General features: G+C 36.2%; 1 protein-coding gene and 1 non-coding gene across 9 annotated transcripts in view; one reads left to right on the forward strand and one right to left on the reverse strand.

Annotated features, from left to right (window-relative positions):
- Positions 1–1,387: 1,387 nt before the first annotated feature.
- Positions 1,388–23,329, reverse strand: part of PUM2 (pumilio RNA binding family member 2) — a 101,902-nt gene continuing 79,960 nt past the window's right edge. For 5 of the 8 annotated variants that reach the window (XM_054509608.2, XM_045884155.3, XM_045884159.3 and 2 more), the window contains 8 exons: positions 15,530–15,797; positions 14,449–14,578; positions 12,641–12,775; positions 9,147–9,284; positions 7,909–8,034; positions 7,519–7,640; positions 6,188–6,380; positions 1,388–4,420 (listed from right to left, as the gene is read on the reverse strand). In XM_054509608.2, the coding sequence (XP_054365583.1) occupies positions 4,289–4,420; positions 6,188–6,380; positions 7,519–7,640; positions 7,909–8,034; positions 9,147–9,284; positions 12,641–12,775; positions 14,449–14,578; positions 15,530–15,797 (1,244 nt within the window). In that variant the 3' untranslated portion in view covers positions 1,388–4,288. The remainder of the gene's footprint in view (positions 4,421–6,187; positions 6,381–7,518; positions 7,641–7,908; positions 8,035–9,146; positions 9,285–12,640; positions 12,776–14,448; positions 14,579–15,529; positions 15,798–23,329) is intronic. The other 3 variants (XM_045884160.3, XM_045884153.3, XM_045884156.3) reach the window with 1 other exon arrangement.
- On the forward strand, positions 12,114–12,217 carry LOC123852178 (U6 spliceosomal RNA). Its single transcript, XR_006792799.1, has one exon. It is a non-coding gene; the product is annotated as a U6 spliceosomal RNA (small nuclear RNA).

Consider the following 23,329-nt stretch of genomic DNA (forward strand, 5'->3'; position numbering starts at 1 on the left):
TGTCCTGCAGTTCTCTTAGGTTCTTAGCATCAAGCACTCCTCAGATGCAAGGTTCTGGGTGCAGCCAAGATAGTATTCCCACTTTTTTTTTTTTGAAGATTTTGAGGGACAGAAAGCACATCCGCCTGGGGGTGGGGGCAGAGGGAAAGGGTGCAGCAGACTCCCCGCCGAGCAGGGAGCCCAATTCGGGACTCAGTCCCAGGACCCTGAGATCATGACCCAAGCCAAAGGCAGACGCTGAATGTACCGAGCCACCCAAGTGCCCCAACAGTATGTGACTACAGATGGGAACACTGAGGCCTAGCGGGCCAGGACCACGCAGCCTCCTAGAGGTGCGCACGGTGCCACCGCGCTCCATGCTTCTCACCTGTGTTCGCAGATTCACTGTCTGGGAGCATCCAAACCCCGTCAGAGAGGTTCATTTGGTCCTTGAAAGCTAGCTAGGTCAGGTAGACAGTGAACACTGCTCCTCTGGGGTTCCTCTGCCCTTCCCCATGGTCCACCGCCAACCCCAGGCTTCCTGAGAATCCGTCATGAGAGCAGAGAATGACTACCATCCAGGCCACCTAGAAAACTTGCTTTTCTTAGGTTAGTAAGCTAGGGTAGGAGGATGTAATATTTCTTTCTTTTAGGGTCCTTTAATCTCATCTCTATGATGTGGGATAGGTCAACAATTCCAGAAGGGTTGCTTTCAGCTCAGAACAGAACCAAAACAAGATGAAATTAAAACTGGCATAAAATTAAAAACGTGTATGATGAACATGTCTTTTCCCACATAGTTTTATGTAGATCTCTGCTTTGGATTCTATCAAATTATCTGTATGGCTTAAAACAAAACGAATAGCTACAGAAGGGAGAGGAAAATGGAAATAGTATTAGCATTAGTTGAGGACTGGGTTCTAAGTACCTTAAGATACTCTCAGTTCTTAAAAACAATGACCGAAATAGTACTCATCCATGGTACAGGTGGCAACACTGAGGCTGAGACGAGTAACACACCCAAGTTCACAAGGCTGTGAATCGTGAGGTAAACTTCAAATCCATGCCTGAACCCAAACTGTATTCTCCTTCAGACAACACTGTCTCTGGAAGTTCATGTGGAAAGGAAACGAACACCTACAGGTAAAGGTAAGTGATTTAATTTAATCCTCAAAACAACCTTGAAGAAATATCATCAAGGAAACAGGCTGAAAGTTTAATCCTATGAAGTGTGTAATCACTCTATGTAATTAGACAGAGATCCTAAATACTAATCAAAAGATAGGAATACCATCAGAGTAATCAGTAGCCCCAGATTAGCATCCATGTGATAAAAATATTTGCTTTTCCTTAAATCAGAGTAAACTTGAATGGGCAATCTGAATTATAATTGAGGTACAGAAGGGTATTTTAGCTAGAGAAAAACACAAGACCAGGTTTATTTCATACAAGGTTATTCACACATTTTTCATTTTCTAATTTATACATAATATACAAAGTGAAGATAACATTATTTCATATGAACCAAGAAGAGCCAGGACTTAGACAAACTGGTCCAGAAACAATCCATATCAAAAGGAGACACTCAAGAGTAAAGTCTAAGTGGTTCTGCCCAATTAAAGTTTCTTTATTCTGAAATGTGATGTTCAGATTTTAGCAAAATTCCATGCCAACTTATTAAATGGTGGAATCAGAGAGGTGGGCACCAAAATGGCAGACCATAAAATTTCTACAATAATAGATATTCTTCTAGAACAGGCCCCAAAGTATTGGGAAGATGGGGTTGTCAACACTGGGATACATGGGAACATCAAAACCCTAGAAAGGTTCCATTTCCCAGCCATCCCCTAGGGCTTTCTAAATTTGCAACTGCCTGTGCCAACAGAGGGTAGGAAAAAGGAAAACCAGGAATTCAACTGTGCAAATCCAGGAAAGTCACTTATCAATCTCCAACAGGAACAACTTGGATCATGATCAGCTCACAACTGTGAGCTGATACTGGAAACAAATTTCGACACGGGGCCAAGACACTCTGAGGCTGGCAAAACAAAGTAGGACTGGGTGAAAGAGAGCAGCGTTCTATGTAAGGGGAAAAGCACTGCCACTGGGACTGGGACATGCTGATGAACCAGTAGGACTATAATGAGAGGGGACAGTGACAGGTGGTTGGATTTAATGGACTCAACATGGAATGTCGGGTTAGAAAACTAGAGTAACTCAACATCAAACAAGAAAAAGTATGCCTGGCACCCCAAACTTTATGCCATTATTTTTAGGCTCATGATATGAACAGCTAAGTGATAAAACCTTTATATTCAATATTGTGCTCAGAAGAATGATTTTCTTCTGCAGACTTCCAATAAAAAATCCCTTACATGTTCAATCGAAAGAGATAGCATGGTTCATTAGTTTTCAGCACTAAACAGAAGTGGGTCAACATAAATGGTTTTATACAAAATACTGACTTCAACAAAATACAAAGCACTTTCTTTATCTTTCAGAAACTGAATATACAAAGCAAGTTTTTTTTTTCCAAAATATTTTCATAGGCAAAGGATTAAAAACGATTTTAATTATACACATATGGTCACAATTTTGCCTTAAAAAGATTGTTGGGAAATGTACATAAGGCCGCTTGTAAATGTACATCATGTTACTGTTATGTCTTCCAGAGAAAAAAATGTTATCATACAGATTTGCTCTTACTTGGGAATAGGCTATTCAAAAATACAGTACTCTTCTGTACAAAGAAAAAAGTCACATCACATTTAATAAGATGGAAAAAGCATTGGCCTCCATGGTAACCAAATATCTCAGTCCAATACTTTCTTATTATGCACAATACCCTGACTTCTTGAAAATGATCCAAATCCTAGTATGTCCATATTAACAGAGTCAACAACTATGTTATAAAAGAAAACGTTTCCCACAATAATAAAAAGAAAGCTGGTTCATACTTCTGAAACCATATAAAGATAAAAAATTTTTTAAAAAATCACTCTCGATTTGGAGAAATAAATTTACATTATACAACACTATATGCCAAGTCAAAGAGGGCAGGGACATAAATGTACACTAAAATGCAAATGTTTCCCAAAGAGATAAAACAAATTCCATTTACAGCATGAAGGTTTACAAATGTACACCTGTACAACCAAGGAAAGCATCACTACTAAATTAGCAAGGCTTTTATAATAAACATTGAAACAAGATTTGCTTTCAAAGTGTAAACTTACATCTATTACTACACACACAATGCATATATTTATAGGAAGCAAAAAAAGCTATCTGAATATGTAGTCATGCTTAAATGTTGAGCTATCAAATTCACTTTTCAGTGGCCCCTTTCACCTCTATCTGGTTCCTACTTTCTCAAAAATCTACTATGAAAAAGCAAAATAAAGCTCAACACTTCCTCAACATGTCCTTGTAATTCTATAAGCAAAACAATATACAAATTTCCACTCTTTCTCAGATTGCAAACCAAACTGAAAAGTTAAAAAGGGACTTAACTTTTCAATTAGTGCATTTAACTGAATGGAAGTGTCACCATGATTTTTTTTTTCCTACCTCTTACAACAATTACATATGTAAGTATATATACAATACTTCTGTACATTGCCAGAGACGTTTTAGGGCAGTATTTGTATTAAAATCACATCCACTGTAAATAATATAAGTTCTTTTCATCTCAAATCATTTAATTCTTGTCTTACTTGCCGAGTTTTTAGTTGCATGATAGTTTGTGAATTACCAAAATACAACTTAACTTTCTTTTTAAAATATTAATATTTATGCAGTTGATTGTTAATCGGTTATAAAAGGCTCCACACAAAGGACAAAAAAAAAAAAAAATAAGGACTATATTTCTATATACATCTCTATAAACCTGTTGTGCTATGGGGTCCGTAGACCTACCAGACTGCAAGCCAGTTTATTAAAAGAATACTGTACTTTTTCCTTTAAAAACTATTTTTGTGACTTTACAAGGTAAAAATTTACAAAATATGTGACAGCTTTTTTTTTTTTTTTTTTTTTGATAGTTACATCATATACAGGCATTCTGTGCTTTGCCAGCAATCCAATCTGATAGGTCTCCACTCAGGGCTGAATATAATTTATAATTCACCACCCCCACCCCCCAAATATACACAAGAACCTTAAAAAATTTACAAATGGATGAATAAAGTCAATAAATAGTTTTGCTTTAAAAAAAAATTTTGAAGATTCATAGTTGAGTTGTGTTTTGATAATTCACAAAAGAAACGTTCTTTTCACATGGTTATATCATCTTCTTTCTCTTTTCCCTTTACAGCATTCCATTTGGTGGTCCTCCAATAGGCCCTAGATCTGGGCTATTTTTCAAATAATATTTTTCCAACTTGGCCAGTATATGCTTCCCATATGTGTATTTGCGCAAAGTAGTAATGTGAGGTCGAATCTGAAAAACAAATAATCTGCTTAGTAAATCTTAATTATTTTAGTTTCTGGTTTCTTAAAAAATCACTCCTCAATATCGGTGATTTAGAAGAATAATTGGATTTTGATATTCAAATCCTTTAAAGAAAGTTGTTTGCAAAAGCAGTTCATTCTACTGAATCTCTCCAAACTTCTACTCTCAAAATTGTTCAATGAATAAACAAACCACTACTTCTAAACTATTACAAATGCAAATAGCAGAGGGGTTCCAAACATAGCAGGAAAGCATCACTAGTGAACTATTAAGTTCTTAAAAAGTTGATGAAGGCAGAAATTTCTAGCTCAAGTCTGCTGGATAAAAATTCAATAAAAATGGAGCAAAAGACATGAATAGCAATCAGATATGCGATGGCTAATACATTTAAATTGTTCAGTATCTCAATAATACTTTTTTAAAAATGCAAATAAAAAGAATCATATCATTATCTTTCCACCCAGACTGGCAAAAGAAAATTTTTTAAGATTTTACTCATTTATGAGAGAGACAGAGGGAGAGAGCGAGCACGTCAGGGAAGAGGGAAGGGGGAGAAGCAGGGAGCCCAACGTGGGGCTTGATCCAAGGACCCTGGGATCATGACCTACGCCGAAGACAGATACTTAACCGACTGAGCCACCCAGGTGCTCCAGACTGGCAAAAATTTTATAAGGAATAACAACTGGTACTGATGAGATGATGACAAAACAGGCATTCTTCTTATATACTGGTAGATGTGCAAATGTGCACAGATTTTTTTGAGAGCAACCTGGCAATATCTATCAACACGTAAAATGTTTACATACTTTGAACCAGCAATTCCGGAAAGAATTTATTCTACAAAAACAGGTAATTATGCAAAGACATTCATATACAGCACTCCTTATGACAGTTAAAAAAACTAGAAACAATCCGAATGTCATAAATAATATTGGTTAAATAATGTAGTTATTAAAAATAAGACTGATAATTTTTGTAAGTCTTGTATTTTTTAAGCAGAAATATTACATTTTTAAAAAGTTAAAAAAATTTATGATCTTACATTTCTCTTTATATGACAAGAGGTCCAAAGAAGTTATATGTCCAGTTCTTTTTTAAGATGTTATTTATTTATTTGAGAGAGAGAGTGAGACAGAGAGAGCATGACAAGGGTGAGGCGCAGAGGGAGAAGCAGACTCCGTGCCAAGCAGGGAGCCTGACATAGGACTCGATCCCAGGACCCCGGGATCATACCCTGAGCCGAAGGCAGACGTTTAACCAACTGAGCAACCAAGGCACCCCTTGTCCCGTTTCTTAAATGAACTGATTTAGAAAAAGACTGGGTATTTAATATTTCTTCCAGTATTCTTTTTAACAGTTTTCCCATGGAAATTAATGCAGTTTAAAAGAATCATTAGATTCTAGAGAGCAAACAGCTTGTTTAAAAAAAAAAAAAAACCAATCAAATCAAAATAAATTCTCTTTAGGAAAATGTTTTGGGTTAGCGAGAAAACCTAATTAGATTTTAAAATTAATGTTCAACCCATGTATTATGGCAAACCAAATATATTTAAATAAGATAGGGATGGGCAATGCTAAAGATAGGTAAACAGATGAGAAATGAACGTGATTTTATTGAGACTTTAGGAATTTAATGAAACAGTACACCATACCTACATTTGTCAAAGGTTATCCACTGATTTCTAGAAAGCTAAAATTGTAGCCTGAAAGTCACACAACTGAATCATCTATTTTAAGTGCTATAAACTATATTACCTTGTGCATGATTATCTTTCTCTGAGCAGGTTCAGCCATATCAATCATCTTCTGAACCACATAATTGGCATACTGGTCCTTCATCATGGTGTATAAGGCACTGTGAGGACCATCATTCTGGCAGCAAACTTCGTCAATCAGTAAAGCTCTCTCAGCACGGGAGGCATGAGTAACACACTTTTCTACTACGTTGCTAAAAATTAAGTATATACACAGAAAGTTATTTAATTAAGATTATTTATTTCAGAGGGAGGTGGGGGGCAGAGGGAGAGAGAGCAGCAGACTCCCCACTGAGCAGAGAGCCCAATGCAGGGCTGGATCCCGGGATCATGACCTGAGCCAAAGGCAGATGCCTAACCAACTGAGCCACCCAGGCGCCCCCAAAAAGTTATTTTGTTACTTTTTTCTTTAAAGATTTATTTGAGAGCGAGAGGGCCCACACCCATGCAGGGGGGGGAGGGGTAGAAAGAGAGGGAGAGAGAAACCCAACTGGACTCCGGGCTGAACACAGAGACCAACTTGGGGCTTGATCTTGACGCTGAGATCACAAACTCGGCCAAAACCAAGAGTCGGATGCTTAACCAACTGTGCCACCTAGGCACCCTGTATTCTGTTACTTTTTTCCTTATAGCAAAATATCCTTGGTTTTGAAAGAATCTGCTAAACACATCCGAAGATGTAAAAGTCAAGATGGTATTCTCTTGTAATTCTCTTACCCTTTCTTTACTTTTAAAACAGAAATTAGTATCACAGAGGAACCCATACTGGATACCCTCAAGTTTAAATATATGCCTCTTAAAATAATGATTGTAATTCAAAAAGGACGAAATCAGGTCATTAGTAAGTCTGAGATTTTCATTAATATGCACTAAAAGAATTTGCATTGATAGGTTTGGGGAGACAAATCACTTTCTGAATACAGACTTTAAAAATGGAATATATGTGGGCAAACCAATTTGTCATGTAAGAATACAAGCACCGTTCAGAAAGATTATGGTTTATTATTATTTTTTAAATTATTTTCAAAATTTTATTTATTTAAAAATTTTATTTATTTGTCAGAGAGAGAGAGAGAAAGAGCACAAGCAGAGGGAGTGGCAGGCAGAGAGAGAAGCAGGCTCCCTGTTAGCCACAACACGATGCAGGACTCAAATCCCAGGACGCTGGGATCATGACCTGAGGCAAAGGCAGACACTTAACCCACTGAGCCACCCAGGTGCCCCAAGAAAGATTATGTTCTAATGCTATAGTCTACATGCATTTCTTTGTCTCCTGATAAAACCCAAAGAGCTAAAAGAACTGACCCCTGGAATTTGAAAATATTGCAATACCTGGCAAATTTGTGTTGACTCAGGGCTAAGACTTTTCCTCTGATTTCAGAAACAATTTTGCTTTTGTCTTCAGGTCGACCATGTTCCAGTACATGCTGAATAACGTAATTGCCATACTGATCCTAAGTATAGATATTTAAAAATTACTTTCCTTAAGTCATTCATTAAGAATAATGATTATTCTTTAAAAAGATGTTAAATTATTTTTTCTAAAAATTCAGCAGTATATAGTCAGTAGAACATACCAGGCTTTTTGTCTATGTGTTTCTACAGTGTGTTAATTTAGGAATAAATTATATTTCCCTAAACTTAACAATAAATAGTATTTGCCTATGTTTTGAGGTATTTTCAAAAATACATAAACATTTAAAACTATTAGGGAATTTATACCTGTACCAACTGCTCTGTATGTTGGTGGAGTTCTTCTAAGATAGGTAAGGTCTGCTCTGCAGTACAATGCTCTAGGATGCGCTGGATCACTCTGCAGCCATAAGGATGAGTTGAAAGTACAAACACCTTAAAACAATTGGAAGAAATACATTTCCATTATCTGACATTTTTGGAAAGTTCTATGAGGCAGACAGGTTCCTGATGACATACATGCTGAATTTACTTAAAATAGAAGGGTGGGGAGTCACCTTCAATAAGACCACCACCCTGTTAGTAAAGACTGCAAAGCAGGGCGCTCAATTTAGGAGCTAACGGATATTTTCTTTTCTTGCTCTTTTTTTAAAAAAGATTTTATTTATTTATTTGACACAGAGAGAGAGATCGAGCACACAAGCAGTGGGAGCAGCAGAGGGAGAGAGAGAGAGAAGCAGGCTCTCCGCTGAGCAGGGAGCCTAATCAATGTGGGTCTTGATCCCAGGACCCCAGGATCACGATCCAAGCTGAAGGCAGATGCCTAACTGAAGGCAGATGCCTAACTGACTGAGCCACCCAGGCACCCCTCTTTTTTTTTTTTTTTTAAGATTTTATTTATTTGAGAGAGAGAGAGAGAGAATGAGAAGGATAGGGAGAGAGAATCTGAAGCAGACTCCACACTGAGCATTGCCCGACGTGGGGCTCGATCCCACAACCTCAAGATCATGACCTGAGCTGAAACCAAGAGCAGGATGTTAACTGACAGCCACCCAGGCACCCCAGGAGCTAACAGACATTTTGATCAAAAAGTACCAAACCAGAAGATGAAGGGCATGTAATAATGAAAACAAACAGACTGCAAGGTAAGGGTAGTGCACAATATAATTAGCAGCTATTTATTACTATGTATTAGTTACAAATTGATACTTATTTTCTGTGTTTTATGCTAAAGGATCTGAAGTATTCCTTCCTTTCCTTCTCAAAAATTTGGAAAACACTGTTGGGTTCATAATTCTAAGACCTGTGATCCTAAAGTAGTATTATTAAACTCCTATTTCTACAGTTTTCAGCTTCAAAAAAATGAAGCTATCTATTGATGTACTCTATGGAAGAGGCAGAAATCATTGTATATTTACTGTTTTGTCTCCTATGTTTGTATGACAGTACTGGGTATTATATAACTTGCGACTTATGAAAAATGTGTTAACACTCAAATTCTAAAAGAACGCCCTGCTAACTAATTAGAAGCCAAACATCAATCTTACTTGTCCTTTGAAAGCATCAATGATGAACTGTAGTGACTGTGGCTGAACACATTCAATACATTTTTGTACAACGTGGTTTCCATTCTGATCTTTCACACATTTGAGTACATGACCATCTAGCTCCTTTACCATTTCACTCTGCAAAAAGATGACATTTAAAAAATTACCTCATTAAGCAAGACATCAGGATTAAAAGTACAGAAGTATACTAAAAAATTTCTTTGCAATTTTTTAGATACCAGAGTTTAAAATCTGCCATCCCCAGAAGCCACTGATGGTGAGTATTATCAAAACATTTTTGCAGGATTGTAATGTAAATGACACTTACTGAAAAGTAACCTAGTGATGCTAAATTTGCCATATTTAAACAACTCTCTTCACTGTATACACCTTCTACTCATCTTTCTCAGCTGACAATATATATAATTCAGAATTCTCCACTTTTTCTCTACTTAGCAACCCCCCTTACCTCCAAAAAATAAATTTTTAGTTTTTAAAAGACTTATTACTTATTTAGAGTGCACGCAAGTGGGGGCAAGGGGCAGGCGGAGAGGGAGCCATGTGGAGCTTGATCTCACAACCATCAGAGCATGACCTGAGTGAAATCAAGAGTGGGACACTTAACTGACTGAGCCACCTAAGCACCTCTTTGGAAATGAATTCTAGGGAAATTTTAGATTTTTGTTACTTTAACTGGCAAAAATGACCTCTTTCATTTGTTTCTTTGCTCACTAATAAGGTTAAGCTTATTTACAGTAAGGTTTATTTACTAACTGCATTTTCTTCTAGCTAGTAATCATCATTTTTTAAAATAAAATTGTAAGCATTTATTAAACAAACACCTTAATCCTTAGAGAAAAATATAGGTAGCCACACGATAATCTGTGTGTCTTATTAGTACAACAGGAAATAGTATTGTGAAGAAATGGAGTACACACGTTTAAAGTCTCTCTCACCCAAAGAACTCTCAACTACATACTGATATAATTCTAGAGGAATTGTTAAGCCAAGATATAACACAGATGTTTAGCTATAAACTAAATAACAAAATAAAATATTCTAAAGAATCCAAAAAATACCATTATTAACAGGTTCACGTAAGGCTTATTCCCAGTGATTTATATTTTCAAATATTAAAGACATTTAAGATATCTTTATTATTTATTTATTACTGAAGTATAACTGAGATTTAGTTTCAGGTGTACAACACAGTGATTTAACAATTATACAACTACACATTGCTCATCCCGAACGGTATAGTCACCATAAAACGTTATTACATTACTGACTATATTCCCTATGCTGTATTTTTCATTTCCATGACTTTTTATAACTTTTTTTTTTTTTTTAAGATTTTATTTATTTATTTGAGAGAGAGAGAATGAGAGACAGAGAGCAGGAGAGGGAGGAGGGTCAGAGGGAGAAGCAGACTCCCTGCTGAGCAGGGAGCCCGATGTGGGACTTGATCCCGGGACTCCAGGATCATGACCTGAGCCGAAGGCAGTCACTTAACCAACTGAGCCACCCAGGCGCCCCTCATTTCCATGACTTTTAAATTTTGTAACTGAAAGTTTATACCTCTTAATTCCCTTCACCTGTTGCCTCCCCCACCTGCCACCCACTACCCCTCTTGAGTTTGTTGTTTGTTCTGTTTATCAGATTCCACATGTAAGTGAAATCAAAGGTATCTGTCCTTCCTTTGACTTATTTCACTTAGTATAATGCCTTCTAGGTCCACCCGTGTTATTGCAAATGGCAAAATCTCATTGTTTTTAAAGATTTTATTTATTCATTTGAGAGAAAGAAAGACAGAAAGAGATATCATGAGCAAGGGGGAGGGGTAGAGGGAGAAGCAGACTCCCTGCTGAGTAGGGAGCCCGACGACGCAAGACTCAATCCCAGGACTCTGATCCGAAGACAGACGCTTAACCAACTGAGCCACCCAGGCACCCAAGATCACATTCTTTAAAATATCTTTAAAATGGGCGCCTGGGTGGCTCAGTCATTAAGCGTCTGCCTTCGGCTCAGGTCATGATCCCAGGGTCCTGGGATCGAGTCCTGCATCGGGCTCCCTGCTGGCAGGAAGCCTGCTTCTCGCTCTCCCACACCCCCTGCTTGTGTTCCTGCTCTCGCTATCTCTCTCTGTCAAATAAATAAATAAAATCTTTTAAAAAAATAAATAAATAAAATATCTTTAAAGTATCTAAACCAGCTTGAGACTTATGGTAGAGCAGATATGTAAGCGTCGACAATAATCAAAATTCGTTGATCTTTCCACTGTGACATATCTCCAATTATTCTAGAACTCAGTATTTCCTCCAAAGAATACTATTTTCTTCTCACAAATTTTTACACATAAACACACACACATTCATATATATGTTATTACTGTTTTTATTTTTTAATTCTGGAATTTACTTTATTACACAATAATGTATGTGGGTAGAGAATCAAATGTGATCTCTTTCCAATTTTACTAATTACCAATGCCTTTTAAGAAATAATTATTTCCTTTAAGTTTCACTTAATACATAAACTAGTTATATATATAAAATAGTATCTATTTGGGGTTACGAATTTCATTTCTAAAGTCTGCTTAATCTGCTACAAGAGCCACACTAGTGATGCTTCACATTTTAAAAAGCTAGCAGATCAGCATTTATCCTCATCCTCTTAATATTCTTGTCTATTTCAAGTAATTTTAAAAATTATTCTGATCAGTTATAATTCCCATGAGCACATGACTGGAATTGCATTAATCCTTTCTTAACTTAGAATTTTAATAGACTTTTTCATCCAAGACTACGGTATATTCCCATTTATATGTGTTCTCTTTCCTCTTAAAAACTGTGAATCTTGTTAATAGAATTCTTAGGTTACTTTTCTTATTGAGTGAAATTTTTAAGAACTTTATATAATTTTTAACTGGCATATAGGAATGCAACTGGTTTTAAAATTTTTATTCTTATGCTCGCTTTGGAAGCATATATACCAAAATGGGAATGGTACAAAGATTAGCATGGTGCCTGCACACAGATGACACACAAATCCGTGAAGCGTTCCACATTTGTGTTAACTGGAATTAAAATAAAACTTAAAAATAAAGAGCACTCTACTCAATGAAAAATTTTTTTATTCTTATGATAGAAATGTAAGTACAATCCAAATACACTTTGGAAATAGTAAAAGGTATTCCTGATACTACAGAAAATCAAATAAGCAAGTGTAGCAAAAATACCCATCATTTAGCATTCTGCTTACCACACAGGAGGCACTCAAATATCTTCATTTAAAGATGAAAAGATGCTGAAGAAAATGAAGAGGACAGAACAAAGATCCACTGTGTAACAATTAATAATGTACTGTTTGAGACAGATTTTTTAAAGTATTTTATTCTAATTGTGGAAATATTTAATGTTTCACTCTAAGATTCTAACATAATAAAGTAGTAATTTAAAAACCAAATAAAATACAAAAATTTTGTCTTAACTTACAATTACCTGCTGGTCAGATGAAATAGACTCCAACGCTTTCTGAATAACACGGCAGCCATACATCTGCAAGGCTAAAGGCAGAACATGACCACGAATACGAGTAGCGAGGGCTAATTTTTGATCCAAACTCCCAAACTGATGGAAAAAAATTAATATTAATAAAAATAACCATATTATTTTGTTAAACCTGAATAACCCGCTTTTTGCAGCCTATTCACTATATTTTAAAAATATCACATTTGGTAATCATGTAGGAAGGAGGATTTAGGTAAAAGCTAATAAAAGATAGATCCAGAGCAGCCTGAAGTAACTGTCCTGCTTGTTTGTGGGGTTAAGTCTCACTATCTAAAATTTCCTTGTTACTCATACATTAACCACCCGTTATTCTTTTAAAATAAACATCTTTACTCTTCATTTTAAACAATCTCTTCATCTTTAACTTCTGAGCCATACATTCAGACCAGATAATTCTCAACTACATTCTGATGTTAACTGTGCAGGAACCTTAAGCCAAGCTATAATACAGAAAGTTATAAACTGAAAATTAGCTAAATCACAAAATACATGACATCTAACAAAATCAAAAGGACTATACTATTATTAATTTCTTCACCTACGACTTACTCCCAATGCTTTATATTTTCAAATGTTAATCAGGTTAATATTAAACTTCTCATTTAAAGTAGGCCCATGTATTTTAAAACTATTTTTGTGATAAAATATATAGCATAAAATGTCATTTTCACTATTTTTAAGTGCATAATTCACTGGCATTAATTATATTCACAATGTTGTGCAATCATCATCACAGTGTTTCTAAATCTTCCCTGTTGTCTCAAACAAAATGCCGTATGCATTAAGCAGTAACTTCCCACTTCCCCCAATACCTGGTAAGCCCCAATCTACTTTATGTCCCTATCAATTTGCCTTTTCTAAGTATTTCATATAAGTGAAACTCTACGGTGTTTGTCCTTTTACATTTGGCTTATTTTACTTAGCTTCATCCATGTTGTAGCATGTAACAGAAATTCATTCCTTGCGGTTGAATAATATTCTATTGTATGCATATATCACATTTTGTTTATCCATTCATCTGCTGGACATTTGGGTTGTTTCTATCTTTTGGCTATTGTGAATGATGCTGAAACAAACACTAGTGTTTGGAGTCCCTGTTTTCAATTCTTTTGGGTGTATATACAGAAGTGGAATTGCTGGGCTGTATGATAATTTTGTTTATTTTTTAAGGAACTGCCAAATTGTTTTTCACAACAGCTACACCATTTTACATTCCTATGAACAATGTACGAGGCTTCCAATTTCTCCACATTCCCACCCACATTGGTTATTTTCCGTTTTGTTTTTTTTTTTTCATTACAGCCATGCTAGTAGACGTAAAGTAGAATCTCACTGTGGTTTTGATCTGCATTTCCCTAATGACTAAGGTTGTTAAGGATGTGCAATTATTTTCTCCCAAGCTCATTCATATATATATATATATATATATATATATATGTATGTATGTATTTGGGTTTTTTTAAAAATTTTATTTATCTATTTCAGAGAGAGAGCACAAGCAGGGGAGGGGCAGACTCCCCACTGAGCAGGGAGCCCGAGGTGGGGATCAATCCCAGGACCCTGAGACCATGACCCGAGCCAAAGGCAGACAGATGCTCAACGGATTGAGCCACCTAGGCACCTCCCAAGCTCATATATTTTTATATGAAAATGACTCTTACCAACTTTCTGGATTTTTCTAAGCATTAAAAACATATAGTTGGATAGATGTACAAACATGTATGTGTGCTTACCTCAAAAAATTTCTGTATAACATAGTTTCCAAAAACATCTGTCATTAACTGATAGGCTGCTTGTAGAATTTCATTAAATACCATCTGTCGCTCAGCTGGAGTAGCTCTCTCTAGTTTTTGCTGAATGAACCTATGTAGAAAAATTGTACATGCCATGACAGCACACTGGAAACACGCTTCTGTAAAAATCTGACTTGAGATTTACATATCCCCACATATATACACATAAAATTATTTCCAGAAATAGTACTAATGCATTTAGTACTGTGAACAGCCAATTTAAAGCAAAGAAGACAAAAGTTATGAAGCATTTCTTTATAACACCTTAATTATTTTTTTCCTGTAGAACACCTTAATTTGAAATAACTACTAGTTAGGTAAACAGTCTGGACATAAAGAGGTTTAACACTTAAGTTAGTTCTGGTTGCATTATAATCAATGAAGAAAAATTAGATTTTATTGGTTATTCACATATTTTTTCATAATATTACTAAATAATATCTAAGTTTAGAGAATAAAAGAGGCTCTTACAAATAAATTCTTAGCCACTGTGAGTGATACAAGGTTGATTTGCTACTCTTAAGAATTTTCAAACATAGGGAGATAAAATAAAACTATAAAAGGAAAAAACAATTTAAATTTAATGTATGTGTTACAAGTGAAATGTTTCTACTTAACCCACATCACATCAAATACAAATCTATAAAGGAACACAAAAGCATTTAACTTTCTAATTTTTTTAGACAAAGTCTACATCAGGGACACTTAAGTCCACAAATGTAATTCAGTGCATTATTTTAAAAGGAAAATTAAAGTCAGTCAATGTAATAAAAATAATCCAATAAAAAGGCACTGCTATATATTCATTATACAAATATTCTCATTAGAGAAAACTGGGAAACCATAGATAATTAAAAAACCTGAATTTTTATCATTTGTCCTAGTATCAAAGAAAAAATCCGTATCGGGTATTTGTTTTTTAAAAACTTCCAACTTCCATGCAGATTAAATGACCCCAGTCAAGAAAAATTTATGCTCTTACAAGGCAGTAATTTTCAAAGCAAAAATGATAATCACCTACCTAGAGCCATGCTGGTCTTGAGAAAACTCAACTATGTGTCCAATCAAGTCTCTAAGCTGAAGGTTTGGGAAACGGTTGTTCCTGAAATCTTCCAGTAATCTACTTCGGCCAGAAGGCATAATATCAGACCTATTATACCGAAGCCGAGAAGGAGGAAAGAGCTGGCTGCTGGAGCTAAACAGACTGGAAGTGCTTGAAGCACTTCGGTATTTTGCTTCTGCTCCAGGTGCTGCAGAGATATATCGACCACTACCATTTGTCAGGCCTCCTACAACAAAGCAGCTGTGGTCAGCAAATGTTTTTGACAAGGCCATTCCTCAGATAAGATTACTTCAACTAAAAATTCAATCAAGAAATATTCATTCCACTAACCACTAATTCCCATATGTTATAAAAGGAAATTAAAATTGGAAGAGAAATCTCACACATTTACTTTAATGTGTGTATGGCGATAGGATCTGGGGGAAAAAGACTAGAAAACATGAGAAAAATCAACCTGTATTTGTTCTTAACAGTTTAATTTTAATCATAATTATAACATCTAATGTCGTATGTTCTCAGAAGCTTAGTTTAAAACACAATTATAGCAAGTAACGTCATACATACTAGTATCAACACCAGAACACTAAAGCCACCAACAAAATTTCCAGTTTATTAACAAGGTTACAAATAGCTATCAAACTCAGATTTTAAGTCACTGAAATAGAGTTGGGCTGAAATTTACCTCCAGTGTTAATGGAACACTGAGGGCTAAATCGGTCCTTTTTTTGGACTATATAAAAAAATGCATTAAGTCGTATAAACCTCTAGGTAAAGAAAAACTTTTTTTTTTTTTTAGTAAACTCGGTGCACAAGGTGGGGCTTGAACTCACGACCCTGATATCAAGAGCTGAATGCTCTACTGACTGAGCCAGCCAGAGCCCCAAAAAACCTTCTTGAAGAAGTTAACACACTGATTAATTTTTGAAGTTAAAAAAAAAAACCAAAAAACCCAGTTAACTAATCCAAATTACATCTTATTTTTAAAAATTTGAAGGAATATTCTCCATAAAACACTATTATTTTACCAAGAAATAGAAGTAAACATTTATTTTTCCTAGAACTTTAATCTTGATCATTTGAAACAAATAAAAAACCTCTTTAACTTATATTCCATTCCAAACAAGATAATTAAAGGGTAGTCAATAGAAACAAAAAATACAAGCAGGAAATTGTTACTACAAATAACCATTTAAAAGTACTTGACAGTGTCCTTTTAAAAAAGAAAAATGTATAGAAAACCATAAAGCGCAGATTTAGTAGCTCAAATAAACAAAATCTACCATCAGCTTTATGCTACTATATACCATCTCAATGTAGAGTAATGCTATATATACAATCGAGACAACAAGGCAGGATGTCAAGGACACACTGTCAGTGCAAAGTTGCCAAGTTATACAGAGGCATTTAAAAGCAAAAAGAGTTATAAGGACAAGGAGCAGTAAGAGTTATAATCCTGAACAGTGAATTGCATTAGAACATTCCTCTTTTACTTACAGTCCCCATTCCTCTAGCTTTTTATTGTTGTTGTTGAATTTCCCACCATCCAGATTATACATATTATAATTTATATGACTTTCCAGTCCCCCTTCCAATGTTAAGAGCCACAAAATTACATCCACCTACCTACATGCTAGATACCTGGCACCTAAAACAATGCCTGACAGACAGTGGGTACACAATAATATTCTTGAGTATTTTATGTAACATTAACTGCCCAAGGTCTGGTTCTGTACTTCTTTCTTAAAAGTGTGTAATTTAACAAACCTTTTTATACACCAAAACCACTAACATCAAATTCTCACATTCATTCAAGGTCTATATAACTATCTCAGTGTTGATGTATAAAAAAATCTAAAAAGTGAAAGAATTCAGTGTTTTAATACTGTCGTGATTTCCTCAATACTTTTTTTTTTTAGGGGGGAGGGGTGGGAGGAGAGAGAGAGAGAGAGAATCTTAAGCTCCACGTCTAGTGCAGAGCCCAACAAGGGGCTTGATCCCACCACCCCGAGATCATGACCTCAGCCGACTGATTTCCTCAATACTCTTAACCCTCTAGCTCCTACTATTATTTCTATTTATACAGTTCCACAAATATACAGTGCCATGAACTGTTCACTAGCCCATCTGAATCTCTAACAATTCTTCTTTTTGTAGGGCAGGGGTGCTCTGCTTATCATTCCAATCTGTTTTTACAAAGAAAAATTATAATGTCCTGTTCAAAGGCCACTTTGATGATGTCACTTTGCATTAAAGTATCCTGCTAAAGTACATTCTCTAAAATCTTCAGCCTAATTTTCAAGTCATTATGCTGAACCTATTTCCCAAATTTCCTAGTAGCACCTAGTAATTTAACTGTTCACTTATTATTATCTCTGTACCATTGCTAATCATTACCTCAAACCTAAGGCCCAATCCTACATACTTACCCCCAGGTATGACTATGCCAACTGGTACTTCTAATATCCAACAGCAATTTCTCCCATGTCTAGATACTCTTTGATTATATTCTATCAGCTCCCTAATACCAAACTCCTGATACACTCTTTGACAACTTGAAAAGTCTAATAATGCTAAACTGCCTTGAGTTTAAAAAAAACCTTAGAATTTCAGTTCTGAAAGTCTTAATTAGTATTTGTATTTACAAAATTGAAAAAAATTCACTCAGGGTAGGATACCTTTCTTTCCTTACAAATTAAATAAGCATTTAAAACCCAATTCATAATATACATTAAACACTTTAAATCTAGTTATCTAAACAATCAAAGCATGCCATTCAAAACCTATTTTGGGATTGAGGGACATTTTACAAAACTGGCCTATAATCTTCAAAAAATGTTGAAGTCATAAAGGACTGAGAAATAGTGCAAGATTAAAGAAGAATAAAGAGCCATGACAAATGAGTGTCATATGTGAGCCCCCCCTAATCAATCTCCTTCCCAATCCTTACTCTTTCCTTTAGCCCTCTGGCAAAGTTTGAGTAAGTTGGCTGATTTGATTGTGGTATTGTATCGTTGTTAATTCCCTGACTTTGATAATTGTGGTTACATAAAAGAACATCCTTATTTTCAGAAAACATACATTGATATATTTATGGGTAAAGGACAATACATCTGCAAATTCCTTTCCAAAGTATCAAGAAAAAAAAAAATACTGGATGTGAGTGGAAAGGATTATACAGAGAGGAGGAGAGAAGAAGAGAGGAAAAGAATGATAAAGTTAATGTGGTAAAATAACATTTGGAAAATGTGGATAAAGGGTAGGCTGGAATGTTTTTCTATCAGTGTTACAGCTTTCCTGTAAGTCTGAAATTATTCCAAAATTAATTAAAAACAAACATATAAGCAGGCTATCTGTATCATTGCTAGTGGTAGTCTATAAGCAGATGTTTCTGCACCAAATGTGTTAAAGGGATAACAGTCCTTCAATTCATCACTGATATCCCCCCTTATTATTTACCACTTCTTAATCACTACTTGGATAAGAATGTTATTGGACATGGACATTTGTACTATAATTTCACAGATGAAGTCACCAGGGTCCAAATGTGATATGCAGCTAGTCAGCCAGGACTCTTGGCTAAAGCTTATGACACAACAGTGTGCTGCCACTTACATGCTATTTACGTTAGGATTTTTCAAGTTCATTCATAACAACTGAGTGAAGGCAAACACCATGCAATTATCCTAGTAGAAACAATATGATTTTATAAGTTTTCATTAATTTCCTTGAGAAGTCTGTTGTTTCAGAATCCTTCCTATTATTAATCAAAAATACAAGATTATAAAATACTAAGAAAAACACAGGAGAAGAAAAACCATGTAAAACTGGAACCACCACAAAATAAATAAACCTGACTAGTCTTTTCATGATTTTCTACCTCCCGAGGATTTGGAAAGGCAGTTCCTCAACCTATCAGACCTGTGTAATCTTTTATTTTTTTAAAGATTTTATTTATTTATTCATGACAGACAGAGAGAGAGAGAGAGGCAGAGGGAGAAGCAGGCTCCCAAGGAGCAGGGAGCCCGATGCGGGACTCGATCCCAGGATCCTGAGATCATGACCTGAGCCGAAGGCAGATGCTTAACCATCTGAGCCACCCAGGCGCCCTGTGTAATCTTTTAAAAATACAGATTTCTGAGCCTTACTCAAGACCTACTGAATTACCCTCAGTGGAAAAATTTATTTAAAAAAAAAATCTGAAGGTTATTCTGATAGAAGAGTTTGGAGGCTAATGACATAATTCAAGGTTTCATTTTATACCAGGTTGTCAACCACTATTTCAAATAAAAATGGTAATCCTAGTAGATTTGGACCCTGAAAAGGGTACAACCATATATAGGCTACTAGACAGTGCCTGTTTCAGAAGACAAGGCTCTAGAAAGCTCAAGAAATGGTAAGCTGATAACCAAAGATGACCAGTTAGTTGGAGCAGGCAAAAATCAGTGATATAGAGTGGTAGAAAAAAAGCCTAAAATGAGGACAGTCTATTTTATTTTTTGACATTTAGTTACTTCTACCCCATAAACAGGATAGCTTAGTACTTTTAGTTCCAATATTTTTTTTCTATGATCACTTTTTAAAAGAAGTATATGGAACATTTAGAGTAGATGGTAACACGAATAATTTGACTTACTGATACATTTATATGCATATGTTGGACTTTGGTAGGAAAATGACTTTGGAGCAGTGCTTCTCAATATGCACATGAATCACTTTGGGGTATTGGTTACACATTCCTAACTTTAAAAATTTCTCAAAGGACAACACTGATCAGACCTTATTCCTGAGTTCTGGTGTCTCGTTTTAGATAGGGTTTACGTGTTCAATATAATCAGTTTCCTTACCTACTTTAGAAAGTCCACTTAAGGGGCGCCTGGGTGGCTCAGTTGGTTAAGCGACTGCCTTCGGCTCAGGTCATGATCCTGGAGTCCCTGGATCGAGTCCCACATCGGGCTCCCTGCTCGGCAGGGAGTCTGCTTCTCCCTCTGACCCTCCCCCCTCTCATGCTCTCTCTCTCATTCTCTCTCTCAAATAAATAAATAAAATCTTCAAAAAAAAAAAGAAAGTCCACTTAATAACTTAATATTCTTAACTGATACTATGCACTAGACCCTGAGGGTCCACGAGGGTCTTTTTAAAAGGCAGGAACCATTTACCGAGCGTTCTTTCTTGGACATTGAGAATGTGAACTTTGCATAAAATGCTATTCGGTGTTGAAATTGTGCCTCCTGCAGTTTGTTGTTCTGTTTTAAGCCACTCAGCTGGGGTAATTTGCCGTAACAGCCCTGGGAAACTAACACAGATTTTGGTACTCAGAGTGAAGTGCTACTATTAAAAAAAAATGCCTAAAAATGAAGTGACTTTGGAGTTGGGTAGAAATGTGGATATTAAAGGCAATTCTGGGGAGGGCTCAGATAGATGTGAGGAGCACTTATCAAAAGCTGCTACCATCTTAGAGAGTACGTATGTTTGTCATGAACAATGTTGGTAGAAATATGAATGCTAAAGATGCTCCAAGTGAGGTCTCAAGAAAATGAAAAACAAGTTACTGGAAATAGAGAAAATAGACTGAAATGTGTTATGCGGGGTGGAAAACAGAAGTGGTATGGATAACTAAGATTTCCAAGCAACATGTTAAAAGGTATGCTCTGGTTTCTCCTGGATGCTTAAGGTAAAATAAGAGAAAGAGATAATTCAAAGAAGGAACTGTTAAGCCAAAGAAAACCAGCACTTGATGATCTGGAAAAAAATCTTAGCTTATCGAGATAGAATGCTGAGGGCACAGAGCCAACGGGTGTGGCTGGACAGTCTCTTGACATTAATGGGCAGCCCAACAGTGTTTTTGAGAATTTCCTCTCAACAGAAACACTGCCAGCCGGTCTGAAAGATCAGAGATGGGACAAAATGAAGAACGACTGAGAGCAGAGCCACAGATGCAGAGGCTAGAGGGGTGGGGCAGCAGGTCTAGAGGACAGAGCAGACGGGGTGTAGTCGTGGCCGAGTGGTTAAGGCGATGGACTAGAGGACAGAGCATCTAAGCCACAGATGATTATTCTCAGGCCTTTTAACAAATAGGATTTGCCCTGCTGGCTTTCAGACTTGCTTGGGACTGGTAATCCCTTCATTCCTTCCAATTTCTCCCTTTTGCAATGGGACTGTCTATACGATGCCTGTCCTACTATAGTATTTAGAAGCAGATAACTTGTTTTATAGGTTTCATAGGTCCACAGATGGAGAAGAATTTTGTCCCAAGATGGACCATATTCAGTGTCTCACCTGACAGACAAGATGAGATTTGGACTTTTCTGAGTTATTTAGATGAGATTTTAGACTTTGAGTTGATGGGAGGATGGGTTCCGACTCTTGGTGATGTTGGTTTTGGGTGAATGTATTCTGCATGTGGGCCAAACATGAATTGGAGGAGCCAGAGGGCAGCCTATACTAGGTTGAATGGTCTCCCAAAAAAGTATGTTCAATTCTTAACTCCTAGTACCTGTGATTTGATTTTACTTGGAAATAGCATCTTTATAGATGTAACCAAGTTAAAGAAAGGCTAGGCTGGGCCCCTACTCAATGACTGGTGTCCTTGTAAGAGGAGTAAAATTAGGACAGAGACACACAGGGAGAATGTCACATAATGAGGTAGGCAGAGATGAGAGTGATGCATCTAATAAGCCAAGGTTTACCAGCAACCACCAGAAGCTAGGAAGAGGCAAGGAAGGACTGCCCTCTTTGGTCTTCAAAAGGACATGGCCCTGCTGTCACCTTGATTTGATTTCTACCCTTCAGAAGTGTGAGACAATAAATTTGTGTTTTAAGCCACCTAGTTGTAGTAGTTTGTTAAAGCAGTCCTAGGAAACGAATACATATGCTATCCTTCTTAACAACCCTATGGGACAAGAATATTATCTCCATTTTACTTGTCACACAACAGGCTTGGAGAAGCTAAATACCTTATTCGAGGATGCATAAATAATAATGAGACTGAGGGTTTTTTTTTAAACCATTATGTCTCAATAATTCACTTAAAGCTTTTAGTTATATCCCGCTATACCTCATGAAGAACATTTTACACCATATAATGTTCTTAAATCTGGGATATGTTTCAAGTTACATGGGGAATAAGTCACAAAGAATTTTTCTAATCATTATTAAATATGTATTTGCCATATAAAGACACAAAAATTTTACTGGAAAAAGACTGAGGTTTCAGTGAGTTTAAAAACCAATGTGCTTTTTTTTTTTAAGATTTTACTTATTTATTTTTTTAGAGAGTAAGCAACAGAATAGGGGGAGGGGCAATGGGAGAGGGAGAGAATCTCCAGGAGACTCCCTGCTGAATGCAGAGCCTGACTCTGGGCTCGTTCTGGGCTCATTCCCACGACCCTGAGGTCACGACCTAAGACGAAACCAAGAGTCGGATGCTCAACCAACTGAGCCACCCAGGTGCCCCAAACACCAATGTGATTCTAGTTTAAAGCAGTCTTCCACATAACATTTAACAGGTTAATATAAAAAGCAAAAAGCATGAACACGGCTGGTATACAACCTTAAAGTTGTACATCTTATGACAATATGTACAGCAAACATCAGATGCAAACTACAAACCAAAATAACAATCTGTTGTTTCCATTTCTACTGCTTATAATTGTTTTCTAAAAGCAATTAAGCAACCTTACCTTTTAGCCTCTAGTTAGGCGTAAAGGTTCTAAAAATATAAAGAAGGAGACCATCATGACAAAAGATACTTGATAATCT

The sequence above is a fragment of the Mirounga angustirostris genome, unplaced genomic scaffold, assembly GCF_029215605.1.
Source record: "Mirounga angustirostris isolate CCGP_5_RB_7025 unplaced genomic scaffold, mMirAng1.0.hap1 SCAF_10, whole genome shotgun sequence".
NCBI lineage: Eukaryota > Metazoa > Chordata > Mammalia > Carnivora > Phocidae > Mirounga > Mirounga angustirostris.